Source organism: Cucurbita pepo, chromosome LG12 (assembly GCF_002806865.2).
Source record: "Cucurbita pepo subsp. pepo cultivar mu-cu-16 chromosome LG12, ASM280686v2, whole genome shotgun sequence".
NCBI lineage: Eukaryota > Viridiplantae > Streptophyta > Magnoliopsida > Cucurbitales > Cucurbitaceae > Cucurbita > Cucurbita pepo.
This window is the reverse complement of record NC_036649.1, coordinates 5,811,609-5,824,401: the sequence shown is the minus strand read 5'-3', so window position 1 is coordinate 5,824,401 and position 12,793 is coordinate 5,811,609. Positions and strand designations below refer to the sequence as shown.

At 37.2% G+C, this 12,793-nt stretch overlaps 3 protein-coding genes across 5 annotated transcripts; all 3 read left to right on the top strand.

Annotated features, from left to right (window-relative positions):
* Window positions 1–407: 407 nt before the first annotated feature.
* LOC111806450 lies at window positions 408–3,487 on the top strand. Its single transcript, XM_023691768.1, has 5 exons — window positions 408–481; window positions 575–647; window positions 1,555–2,072; window positions 2,499–2,667; window positions 3,296–3,487. The coding sequence occupies exons 1-5, from the start codon at window positions 476–478 to the stop codon at window positions 3,313–3,315; spliced, it is 786 nt and encodes a 261-aa protein (XP_023547536.1). The 5' UTR covers window positions 408–475; the 3' UTR covers window positions 3,316–3,487.
* A 1,174-nt stretch (window positions 3,488–4,661) lies between these two features.
* LOC111806449 (sm-like protein LSM1B) lies at window positions 4,662–7,421 on the top strand. Of its 2 annotated transcripts, XM_023691767.1 has the most exons (6): window positions 4,662–5,003; window positions 5,080–5,155; window positions 6,587–6,655; window positions 6,747–6,862; window positions 6,944–7,006; window positions 7,140–7,421. In XM_023691767.1, the coding sequence occupies exons 2-6, from the start codon at window positions 5,095–5,097 to the stop codon at window positions 7,215–7,217; spliced, it is 387 nt and encodes a 128-aa protein (XP_023547535.1). In that variant the 5' UTR covers window positions 4,662–5,003; window positions 5,080–5,094; the 3' UTR covers window positions 7,218–7,421. The 2 variants fall into 2 exon arrangements, with proteins under 2 accessions (XP_023547535.1, XP_023547534.1); XM_023691766.1 differs by having other exon boundaries at window positions 4,662–5,155.
* Window positions 7,422–8,687: 1,266 nt separating this feature from the next.
* LOC111806448 (transmembrane protein 87B-like) lies at window positions 8,688–11,875 on the top strand. Of its 2 annotated transcripts, none has more exons than XM_023691764.1 (5): window positions 8,688–9,084; window positions 9,427–10,345; window positions 10,899–10,994; window positions 11,157–11,293; window positions 11,371–11,875. In XM_023691764.1, exons 1-5 carry the CDS (start codon window positions 8,852–8,854, stop codon window positions 11,546–11,548), a joined length of 1,563 nt encoding a protein of 520 aa, XP_023547532.1. In that variant the 5' UTR covers window positions 8,688–8,851; the 3' UTR covers window positions 11,549–11,875. The 2 variants fall into 2 exon arrangements, with proteins under 2 accessions (XP_023547532.1, XP_023547533.1); XM_023691765.1 differs by having other exon boundaries at window positions 8,899–9,084; window positions 9,411–10,345.
* Window positions 11,876–12,793: the final 918 nt, after the last annotated feature.

Here is a 12,793-nt window from a genome sequence, read left to right as displayed (position 1 = left end):
TAGATTAAAGAGGTATAGGGATCAACTCCACCTTTTCTACTTAGCAGTTGTCTTAGGATTTGCATCTCAAGATCCAACGGATCAAATTATGACACGGTCGGTTGTATAGAGGATGTTCCAGAATTGAACCCGCAGAATCCTCCTTTTGTAGTCTTTTCAAATTACAGGAAATTAAATTATTCAATTTTCTAGAGAATGTTCTTCATGCTAGTGGTGTATGTGCATTTGAGGTGTATAAGAGGAAGAATCAGCCATTAGTTTCAGGAGTGGAGGGTCTAGAGTGGGCACTGATCGTATCAGAGAGCTCTGTTTGGGAACTTGAACCAATTCTTACTTGCTGTCACTGACCAAGCTCCAGCATCAAACTTGCCTAATTTCTTCACGTTTTTTCATCTTCCCAATACTCCCCCCAGTGGCTTTTAAGATCTGGTTCTGAACTTCAATCACCTTCAGGTTGTTGTGTTGTTAGTTGAAGATGAAGGTGAGCTTGCTTTTACTTGATTCATTGTTCTCTTGTTCTGTTCTGGCATTCATCTTGTGTAGTTCATGAAGGATTGATCTTGGTTCAATGCAGTTCTTCAGCTGGATGCAGACTAAACTAAACGGCAAACAGGAGAAGAAAATCCCACATACATTCTCTACTTCTCGTAAGCTTTTCTCTCTTTTCCAAACTGGTGTCTAGAAGTGGTACTAGCTGATAGGACAGAGTCGAACACTTGTAATCTCAACGTTTTTAAAACGCATCTATTAATGAGGGGGTTAATCTCTAAAAAATTGTAATCTCCTCCCCAACGGATGTGGGTGTGAATCGAACACGACTCTCCACAATGGTTTGATATTGTCCACCTTGAGCCTAAGCTCTCATGGCTTTGGTTTGGTCTTTCCCAAAAGGCATCAAGCCAATAGAGAGTATTCCTTAATTATAAATCCATAATCATTCCCTCACCTCAATGGAGAGAGTATTCCTTAATTATAAACACATGATCATTCCCTAAATTAGCCGAGGTGGGACTTTCATCTAATAGTGGGATCTCACACATAGGACCTATGTGGCTTAATTGTTTCAACGGGGTGGGTGAAGAGACGGTTAGACGAACATGACTCTCCACATAAGCTCTCATGGCATTACTTTGGGCTTCCCCAAAAGGCCTCACACCAATGGAGAGACTATTCTTTGTTTATAAACACATGATCGTTCCTTAAATTAGTCATGTGGGACTTTCATCATCCAACCGAGACAGTTGGTGTCAGTTGGTGCAGAGAATGGATTCAGTGAAATGGTTTTGGTTGGATCCAAAATTTAGTTAGCTGGATCAAGATCCCAATGCAAACGGGGACATGATTCAAAAGGTAACCCGAATCACCAACCTGCAAACTTGGGTCCATGTGCCTTGTTCCCTCGACCCTTCAAAATAAATATTTAATACCCAAAATTTTCCATTTTTTATTCCCTTTGTTTGTCCACTTTCATTAGCTTTAGTTTATGGGTGCAAATCAACGTGAAAATCACATTGAAGTGTACAAATTGAATATGTTCCTTCTCCAACTTTGCAGAGCATAAAAAACAAGAGTCTCGTGAAGAGTTCAGCGATTGGCCTCATGGATTGCTAGCAATTGGAACTTTTGGCAACAATGAGATTAAAGATGAACAAGACATACAAGAGGAGGAGGATCCATCTTCTTCAGAAGAGATAGTTGATATCTCTCCTGAAGAAGTTGGTAAATTACAGAAAGAGTTAACAAAGCTTTTATCTCGAAAACCGAACGCCGAAAAGCAGGTTGCAGATCTTCCATTGGATAGATTTCTCAACTGTCCTTCAAGCTTGGAGGTTGACAGAAGAATCAGCAATCCACTTTGCAGTGATTTAGATGATAAAGATGAAGATATTGAAAGAACCATTGGTCTTATCATTGGGAAATGCAAAGACATTTGGGCTGATGGTAAAAAGAAAGCTATTGGGAAGAAATCCATCTCTTTTCTGCTCAAAAAGTTGTTTGTTTGTAGTAATGGCTTCACTCCTTTACCACCACCAAGTTTGAGAGAAACTCTACAAGAGTCTAGAATGGAAAAGGTATGTAATTTTTGTGTATATTCGTTATTTGTGATGTCCCACGTTGGTTGGGGAGGAGAACAAATCACCATTTACAAGGGTGTGGAAACCTTCCCCTAGCAGACGTGTTTTAAAGCCTTGAGGGGAAGCCCGAAAGGGAAAGCCCAGAACAAACCACCATTTATAAGGGTGTGGAAACCTTCCCCTAACTGACGCGTTTTAAAGCCTTGAGGGGAAGCCTGAAAGGAAAACCCAGAACAAACCACCACTTATAAGGGTGTGGAAACCTTCCCCTAGCAGACACGTTTTAAAGCCTTGAGGGGAAGCCCGAAAGGGAAAGTCCAAAGAAGACAATATCTACTAACGGTGGATCTGAGCCGTTACATTATTACATCCTTAAGGTCAAATCAGCTTTTGAATCTGATGTTCTTTTTATTTCAATGGCAGCTTTTAAGAACAATTCTCCTAAAAAAAATCTCCCCACAACACGCCTCTCGATCTTCATCATTGAAGAGGTATATAGAGGAAAAACCGTCACCAAAAAATAGAAACGATGGTGAAGAGCAGAAAAAAGATGCCAAAGATGGATCCAAATGGGACAAGACTGATTCTGAATGTAAGTTCAACTTTTTAAAACCGTGAGGCTGACAACGATATGTAATGGGTCAAAACGGATATTTATCTGTTAATGGTGGGCTTGGGCTATTATAAATGGTATCAAAGTTGGTCACTGAGCGGTGTGTCAGTGAGGACGCTGGGCCTCCAAGGAGGGTGGACTGTGAGATCCCACATTGGTTGGTGTGATGTCCCATAATGGTTGGGGAGGAGAACAAAACACCATTTACAATGGTGTGGAAACTTTCCCCTAACAGACCAATGGGAAAGCCCAAAGATGACAATATCTGCTAGCAGTGTGGATCTGGGTCGTTATAGTTGGAGAGGGGAACGAAGCATACCTTATATAGGTGTGGAAACCTCTCCTTAACGACGATACGTAACGGGTCAAAGTAGACGATATCTGTTAGTGGTGGGCTTGAGCTATTACAAATGGTATCAAAATCAGTCACTGAGCGGTGTGTCATCCTCCTTGGACTTCTAAGGATGGTGGATTGTAAGATCCCACGTCGGTTGGAGAGGAGAACAAACCATAGAATCTCTACATAATAGACGCATTTTAAAACCTCGTAACAGGTCAAAGTGGATCTAGCCTTTTCTAACAACCCGTCTTTCTTTCACAATTACAGATATCGTTCTTGAGATATAATCCCGTCTCCTTTCCTAATCAATCTTCCATCTAACTGATTTGAAGAAGGTAAAAACAACTCCTTCCTCAAATGCTTCGGTATATTTCTTGAGATATAATCCCTTTGTAACATATTTGAGGCAAATAACATTTTGTATTGTAATAAAGTTTCCAAGACAATGTTGTTGGGCTCTGTTGCTTCCCATATTTTATTACGATACCGATTGTTGTAGCAAAAGCAGAACGAATGTACTCACAACCACAATGAACAAAATTACACAAACAGACACCAAGATATTTACGTGGTTTGGAAATAAGTTCACTTATATCTACGAATAGCAAACAATCACTAACAATTAAAGTGTTACGAGGGAATATCTCACTCTTACACTACAAAGACTCTCACCAAAATGTCCCTCAAGAATACAATGTGACGCACAAAACTCTATCAAAGTTCGATATCAACAACTTCCTAGACAAGCCCATTGTACAGAGACAAAATAGGATTAAATTAAAATAGTTACAGAATTAATAACCAAATTAATAATATTTATTTAATCTGGAGAGTTAATAACTAAATTAAATAATAAAAAAATTATGACAATTTTCTAACCATTTTCCCCCAAATTTCACTCCCTTGGCTTTTTGGTTAACTATATGTAATATGAATTTGTAGTTCAAGTATATTAATGACTTTGTTTTTTTTTTAATTGAGATAATTAAAGGTAGGTAAATTTGAGCTTTTGTGTATAATTGTGAATTTATTTGAAGTGTTAGAAACATTATGTGATTATTTGATTTAATTTCAACAAATTTATATCATACTCGACCTCTAAGACCAACTCGAAATTCCCGAGCAACTTACATGAAGTTCACAATTCAACCCAACTTTTATTTTTGGGTCGTTCTTTTATTATTATTATTATTATTTTAAAAAAAATCTCTTTTATCTACTATACATGTCTAACTAAAATTTTTTATGGCTTAAAAATCAAATATTTACCATCATAATACATCACTAATATCGGTTACAAACGTCAAATATTCTTAATTTTCTTCGTAACAATCTTAAAAGTATGGTTAGTATCTCGTCTCAAAAATACCCTAAAGATTTCAAGACTTCAAAAGTAATATTAAAAAATTTGAAGATAAACTATGAGATGTCGATAGACGATTTTCATTTATATATGGACGGTAAGAATTATTTTGAGCATTTTTTTATAAACTTTAAAGCTACTTTTAAATTTTTAGATTATTTATAATTTTTTAATTTTTCTTAAATTTGAACACAGTATTAATAATATTTTTAAAACAAAATATTTACAATTTTCAGCCCTACATATTGGAAGTATTGAGATGAATCTAAAATACTAAGTACAAACTCAAAACCAGACCAACACAGCAGCTGGAGCTTCAATCTTCCGGGCTTCCGCCACGTCGAAGGCCGTCTCTCACGAAGCCCTAACTCTTTTTCAATTTTTCTTCTTCAATTTCTCCTCCTCTTTTACGCTACGAATTCAATTGGATCTGAGCGCTTCGTTACCCTTTTCGATTCGTTTTGTTTCTGTTTGCATTTTCTTGTTCTTAATCTGTCCGCAAATTTCGTCCTTCAATCGTTTGTTTCCAGTTTTGAGGAACTCTCTGGAACGTGAAGACAGGGTCTTTGAGGAAATTCTCCAAGGATTTTGAGGGATTGGCTGGGAATCTAGGTAGCCAATGCTACTGATTTCGTTTTTAGTTGAAAGAAATTTTCGGTGATTTTTATTGTTATTTCTACCGGAAAAGTGTTGGAGTTCGCCAATGTCTTGGGCAAGCGCGGAAGATATCTACCTTTCAACTTCTCTTGCCAATTACCTTGACAGTATGTTGCTTCTCTATCGATTCTTCTGTTTTGTTTGTCAGATAAACAGGAAATTAGAAATCAATGCGCGTTTTTCTTTATTTGAAGTTCACTGCTACTGGATTCGTGTGTTTTGCTATTTTGTGAATGTGGTATTTGGCTCTTGATCGTCATAGGGTTTTCCTGTCAATTTGTTCTGTATCGCAACTATTTGATTGATAATGCTTTCTGACTTGATCGTTGTTTTTCAAGTGTAATGCTGTAACCCTACGGAGACGTTGCTGATTGCCATTATCGGGGTCTGTCTGTTGATATGCAATTCCTTAAGAAATTATGATATATTCAACCAATTTTTTTGTTTACCTTGATTTGAGGCATGCCTGATTTGAAGCTTATTTTTCTAAAATCAGTACGGTATATAGACATATGAGAATAAATCATGATACTGTTTGGCTTGAAATACATGAATGAGCATCAATTTATCTTTTCTGGGGAACATCTTAGCAATGTAAAGGAATTCATTCGAGTCTAAGTGCACTTTGAAGAGAATTTAGCACAAATATGTTCTTATTTGATGAATTGCTTTCGTTCCCTCGTCCTTTCTGGGGATAATGGATAAGAAGAGTACATCTCCGTGAGATTGTACTTAAATATGAATATTAGCCTTTTCTCCAATGTATCCAAGATATGACCAAGGTGGCACCTCTTTGAAAGAGCTGCCATGGTCAACTGGTGGCATAGGCGACTCGTCTCGCCTTGCCTATCACCATATGCAATTGTCTAACTCTGCCTTGAAAATGTTCGTTTCAACTTTGATTTGACACGATCAAACAGGAGGATCTTAGAGGATAGAAGATAATTTACCTTTGCCCTGTGTTGATAATTTAACTCTGCCTTGAAAATGTTCGTTTCAACTTTGATTTGACACGATCAAACGGGAGAATCTTAGAGGATAGAAGATAATTTACCTTTGCCCTGTGTTGATAATTTAACTCTGCCTTGAAAATGTTCGTTTCAACTTTGATTTGACATGATCAAACAGGAGAATCTTAGAGGATAGAAGATAATTTACCTTCGCCCTGTGTTGATAGTATTTTATCAATGAGCTAGTGTAACAATCAGCACGGGTCTTCCTCGTACTAAATGCCGTATGGCTGTTGTACAGCTGACTTCCTTCTAAATGATTGTTTGGGTATAGAGCTCTGTAAAAGAATTGAGAACGGAGTAAGAGATTGCATTAGTTTTTCCACCAATTGCATGATTGGAGAAAGCCAGAAAACCATATTATTTAGAGATTTCAACATGTTTGTATTCTTTAAATTGTATGGAGAAGGATTGAGAAAGCAAGTGTTGCTCCTCATGGCATGATGATTTATGAATTTCAGCATGCATCTGTATTTTGTTCTCTTACATTTGTAGAGTTGCTGATCTAATGATAATTTCAATCTTTAGAGAAGGTTCTGGTACTCCTTCGAGATGGTCGGAAGCTATTAGGGATACTCCGTTCATTCGATCAATTTGGTATAGTTCTTTTCAAAACCTTATCTCATTTTATACTTCGTCGTGTTAACATGTTCCCGGAGCCTGAAGAACTAACTGTTTCTGTATTCAGCAAATGCCGTCCTTGAAGGATCCTGTGAAAGGGTGATCGTCGGTGACCTTTACAGCGATATTCCTCTAGGCCTCTATGTAATTCGAGGGGAGAACGTTGTTTTACTTGGCGAGCTGGTAGGATGAATCTTAGATTCTCTTGGTTTCCTTGATTATTTGCCTTCCCACCTCTTAAAAATTTTCTTTTGGACTCGATAGGATTTGGAGAAGGAGGAGCTCCCTCCACACATGACTCATGTCTCTGCTGTGGAGATCAAAAGGGTAAGTGATGCCAACTCTGAGATTAGTGTTCTGTGTTCTTGGTGATATCTGTTGGAAACTAGCATACACCATTTGCATGTGTAGCTGCATATAAATGTTGTTGGCATTTACAAAGTAGAACATGTTTTTACAGGCCCAAAAGGCAGAGAGAGAGGCTACAGATCTTAAAGGTACAATTAGGAAAAGGCTTGAGTTTCTTGATCTGGACTGATAATTGCTGTTTCAAAATCTTGGATTTGTTAGCTTAGCTTTCTTGTTTCTATGTCAATCTCTGCTCTGCTCTGCTCACATGTTGGTTCTGTTATTAGACAATTCAGAGCCTATTTTTGGTGTCTACAATCTTAAACATTGTGTTATGAACTTCAATTTTCTCTTGTAATATTTTATTCGATAAATAAAAACCCTTTCCTCTTAATCCTCTGTTGGCAATAGGTCAACGATTGAGTTGCTCGGTACTTACAGTAGAAGAATTGATAATGGCTATTTATACCGGAGCTCAAATAATCCCAATCAGCTCCACTTACAGTAGAAGAACTGATAATGACTATTTATACCGGAGCTCAAGTAATCCCAATCAGCTTCACTTATGGTAGAAGAACCGATAATGACTATTTATACCAGAACAAATGGTGTTCTTGATTCATTAGAACTTGAACAAGGAAATTATTCCTCGTTGAATTACGTACTTAGACATTCACCACGGAAGCTTCTTTAACTTTAGCTAAATTTGGGTACCGTGCTTCTATCTTATTAAGAACATAGATAGCATGAGCCAGCCATTCAGGTGGCACCATTGGCAAGGTCTGTGGACGGCTTCTGAGTAAACTAGAGAGTAAACTAGAATTTTTAATTTTATGTCTAATAAATAATTTTATTTTTATTTGTATTATCCAAGTGCATGAAATTGGAAATGTCTGAAATTTTGAGAATATGTTTGAAATTTCAACCTAATATGTCTTATTGATGACGAAATCTCGGAACACCTCGTACCAGCTCAACTTTGCTGAGTTGTAGGCTTTGAAACTATTAGTCAAAGTTCGTCTCGAGAGACCATATTGTCGACGTAAAAGTAGAGATGTCCATAGAGCATTCTAGAAACATATCTTTATCTCTTATTTCAATCTCTATTCTACAAATTTCCTCGTTCATTCTTAGTGGGTGGGGACGGGGACGGGAACGGATAATATAATTTTCATATTTGGATCCGTTTAGTTGATAAGAAGAAAATCTCTTTTCGCTCTCTCCTATTTTTCGTCTGTGGGACGTGGGTAGAGAAAAAAACGCATAATATAATTTTCGTATGTAACCCCGATTCCTCATTGATTCTTGTGGGACCTGGGTGGCTACAAGAACGAATAATATAATTTCCGCCTTTGACCCGATTTTATCGAGAAATTTATCTTTGGTCCCTCACATTTACATTTTAGTTCAAGGAACATAAATGGCGCCCTACATTATTTGGATTTATTGTTATGCACCGTAACTAACACGGACGGTAAAGCCAGCCAAATTCCCAAGTAAATCTGACGGCTCAGAAAAGGCAAAGGGGAATCTAATCAAACGGCCCCAAGACGCACACGTGTTCCTTCCACATTTTGACTCTCTGCACAAAATTCCAAATATCCAATTAATTAAATATAAAAATGAAACTATAGTCCAGCTTCTAAGCTTCTTTCTTTTCCACAGAAGAAGCGACACAGTCACAGATCTCGCTCTCACTCTCTACGACAAGCAAGCAAGCAAGCAAGAATCTGGCAGATCCACGTTCTTGCTGCTGCCAATCTTCTTCTCTCTTCCAATTTAGGGTTTCCAAGCTTCATTCCTTGGTAACTTGGACTGGAATCCATGTCTTTTTCTTGCGGTTCTAATCAGGTACTGCTTTCCTTCACTCTCCTACTATGTGCTTCCTCCCTCTGCATTCACGCCTCAGTCCACCACTATTCTGCTGAGAAATTCCTTAACAAAGGAAATGCGTTTGTCGTCCATGGAGGTAGCGAGGGAATTCGCTCCTCCATAGCTGACCGCAACGATGCGGATGCGGATGCGGATTCTTCTTCCAATCGCGATTCATATATTCGGTATGTGTTTCTTGATTCCGAGTTTTTTGGGCTGCGGATTGCGTACTTCATTCGTTGCTTTTATTTCAATGAATGTGGGAAATGATGAGTTAATTGGCAATTTAATGTTCTTTCGGTTTCCGTTTTCGCTTACATTTGTGCTTTTTTTTAGTGTAATTTTCGAAAACCTATGAATGTAGCTTGCTTGCTATCATTACGCTTTGGGCTTCCTGTTAGCTCAAATTTGGGGGAAGTCTTGATAAGATTTGTTAGGATTTGGTTTATCTGCCGTGGCGTCAGTATATCTTTTCTTTTGTCTTTGTTGTGATAGTTACCTTATTCTATAGTGTACTGTCAAACCAGCTTCGAGAAAATTACATTTCGGAGACCCGAGGAGTTTTCCAACTTCAGCTCAGGACCATTGCATGCAATTGTTTTTGAGGTGGAAGATAGAGAGATGATTGGAGGCTCGGCCTATGGTGGCCAAAGGGCAATCTGCTGTACTGTAGATCTTGCTAAACTAGGTGTTTGTTCAGAAGGAGAAGTTATTTACCGGCCATCCTCGAATAATTCTGGCTGGCCTCAAGTTTATGGAGTCTCCTTCAACACAGATGAGCAAGTTGCAACCCTGGCGACAAAATCAATTCAGATTACTAAAACGGGGATGTATAACTTGTATTTCATCCATTGTGATCCAAAGCTTCAAAATGTTGTTGTTGAGGGGAAAACCATATGGAAAAATCCTTCTGGATACCTGCCGGGTAGAATGGCGCCTCTGATGAAGTTTTATTTGTATATGTCTTTTGCTTATGTGTTGCTTGGAATCTTCTGGTTCTCACAGTATGCTAGATTCTGGAAAGAAGTTTTTCCATTGCAGAACTGCATTACGGTTGTCATCACATTGGGGATGTTTGAGATGGCTTTGTGGTATTTTGAGTATGCTGAATTCAACCAGACTGGGATAAGACCAACAGGGATTACTATGTGGGCTGTCACCTTTGGAGTTGTTAAGCGTACAATTGCACGTCTGATCCTTTTGATGGTTTCAATGGGTTATGGTGTTGTTAGACCTACTCTAGGTGGACTGACATCAAAAGTTCTCATGCTTGGATTAACCTTCTTTCTGGCATCTGAAGTTCTTGAATTGGTTGAGAACGTAGGTTCTGTAAGTGATCTTTCAGGAAAAGCAAGACTTTTCTTGGTTCTACCTGTGGCAATCTTGGATGCTTTCTTCATTCTTTGGATATTCAACTCCCTCTCTGCAACTTTAAGCAAGCTTCAGGTATCTGGTTTTTCATAACATTTTTTTTTTTTTTTCATCTGCCTTCCTTATTTTCGTTTGAACTTTAGATTGATTTCCTTCTAGCAAGTTGTTTTCGAAGAACATTGTAAAAATAACCCGCTTATAATCAAAATCTATTTCAACCAAGTAAGTTAGTAGCGCACCAGGGCAAGCCTGGTCCTTTAAATGAAGCTTCCAATTGAAACAATGGAAGCAATTCTATTTGCTGCTAAAATATGCTTGCTTTTGGTGGCGTCCCTGCCCAAGTCTAGTTTGATTTTTACCTTTGCTTTATGTTTCTGAAGAACATTGTGAAAATAACCCACTTTTAATCAAAATCTATTTCAACCGAGTAGGCTAGTAGAGTACCAGGGCAAGCCTGGTCTTTTCAATGAAGCTTCCAATTGAAACAATGGAAGCAATTCTATTTGCTCCTAAAATATGCTTGCTTTTGTTTGTGCCCCTGTTTTATGTTAATGTTGTAACTTTGTTCTGCATTTTTATGATGTAACTTCTGTTGATTGGCTTTCCTTCATTATTGCTGATGCCACAGGCTAGAAGGTTGACGACTAAATTGGACATTTACAGAAAATTCACAAATGCATTGGTGGTAACTGTTATTGTATCTGTGGGTTGGATATGTTATGAGGTAATTTGTGCATCAAGACTTTTTTCCATTATCATAAGAACACGTTCAAACATGGGCCATTCAGGCATAGGCTTTGGAAAGAAATGAACATTTTTTTTATGACTTTTTCCCAAACGCTCATCAATTGTCACTTACTGCAATTTCTCAAATGTAATCTTGCAGCTTTATTTCAAGTCAAATGACGTTTACAATGAGCAGTGGAAAAATGCATGGATTATCCCTGCCTTCTGGCAAGTCTTATCATTTTCTCTACTCTGTGTCATTTGTGCTCTTTGGGCTCCCTCTCAAAACTCAATGCGGTCAGTTTCGACACTCTATATCTCTGCCCCGCTCCCTCGTAACCATTGTACATTGCCTCATCCTCTTTCTTTCTCAGGTATGCATACTCCGAGGATACACACGAAGAGTTCGACAAGGATGATACAGATCTAAGACTCATAAGACCATCTCCAATTTCCTCACCTTCAAAGGACGTTCGTAGTGTACCGGACTTTAAACCGCTGCGTGGAAACGACAATCCAGCTGGTGATTTAGAAGAAGATAAAACAGAGTAGAATTGGAATCAGAGGTCCTACATTTTGGTACGTATACATAGCCATAAGCTCATTTACTTTGCTAGCTCTATTTCCTGGGAAAATCTGGTAGTCTATAATTTTCACGGGGAAATTACTGTTAGTATAGACTTAGAGTGATGTAGTTTTTCTTCTTCTTTTTTAATCTTTTTCTCTCATATAGTATTTGATCATTTGTTCCACAATAATCTTTCTTGTAACTGTGTGTGATTTTGATATTTAATGCTCCCCCACCTCCCAAAATCTTCCAATATGATGAACTCTTAAATAATATCTTCCAATATGATAGATCCTGTTTCTGTTTCTGTTTCTATAGATTATTTCCTAGTTCTATTGTGAATCTCATCATACCTTAGTCTTTTTTATTCGTATCTAATAGAGCCCAAAACTTTCTATTTTGTATCTTTCTCATCAATGGACTCCTGATGTATATGAAGGAGTGCGGTTCATTCGATAGTCCTACCTCTCTATCGATCTCTAAGATGGTAAGATTTTTCAAAACTTCATGAACAGACAGGAGAGAAATACTATCCTCACTCGGACCAAGAGATAACTTTTACTTGTTCAAATAACAATTAAGGTGAAACAGGGTCAGAACAACGAATATCCTTTTGATAAACAGATTTATTTTGCAAGTTTGTTATTATGGCTAGTTCCTAGAAATGATCGGATTTACGACGTATACAATACTTAATTTTTTTTGTTTTTTTTTTATTTTCGATGTAGATCCTACATGTTGGTTCTCATCCTTTAGAGACTACAAGTGTAATAGGAGTGAAACCATAGTTCATAAAAAATATTTTTAACTAAAAAAAATCGTATTTGGTAGTTCACTTTGTGTCATAAAATTCATTCGTTGAAAAATGTTAACTTTTTTTTATGTACGTTTGAAATATCTACTTTAATCTTTAAATTCACAAAATTATAATTTTGTCTTCGACTATGAAATTATTTTAGTACTATTATTCCTAGTTTTATTTGTAGCGTATTGACATGGGCATCGACGAATATTGGACGGGTGTATATTTTAAATGGTAGAATAATATTAAGAATTGATATATATATATATATATATATATATATATAACTTTCAATTAATAAAGTGGAAATTTAAAAAAAAAAAAATGAAAATGATTGATACAGGTAAACAAAATTGAAGAAGTATAAAGCTATTTTAAACATGTTTCTTATTTGATACAGGTAATAAAGTTTAAATTATGGGCATCT

Bases quoted from the DNA above. Each gene is read 5' to 3' on its own strand.
- LOC111806450 (XM_023691768.1), top strand. The intron at 648-1,554 runs GTAAGCTTTTCT...CCAACTTTGCAG, and splicing joins ACATACATTCTCTACTTCTC to AGCATAAAAAACAAGAGTCT. The intron at 2,073-2,498 runs GTATGTAATTTT...TTTCAATGGCAG, and splicing joins AAGAGTCTAGAATGGAAAAG to CTTTTAAGAACAATTCTCCT.
- LOC111806449 (XM_023691767.1), top strand. From the start codon at position 5,095: ATGTCTTGGGCAAGCGCGGAAGATATCTACCTTTCAACTTCTCTTGCC. The intron at 5,156-6,586 runs GTATGTTGCTTC...TTCAATCTTTAG, and splicing joins TCTTGCCAATTACCTTGACA to AGAAGGTTCTGGTACTCCTT. The intron at 7,007-7,139 runs GTAAGTGATGCC...ATGTTTTTACAG, and splicing joins CTGCTGTGGAGATCAAAAGG to GCCCAAAAGGCAGAGAGAGA.
- LOC111806448 (XM_023691764.1), top strand. From the start codon at position 8,852: ATGTCTTTTTCTTGCGGTTCTAATCAGGTACTGCTTTCCTTCACTCTC. The intron at 10,346-10,898 runs GTATCTGGTTTT...CTGATGCCACAG, and splicing joins CAACTTTAAGCAAGCTTCAG to GCTAGAAGGTTGACGACTAA. The intron at 10,995-11,156 runs GTAATTTGTGCA...GTAATCTTGCAG, and splicing joins TGGGTTGGATATGTTATGAG to CTTTATTTCAAGTCAAATGA.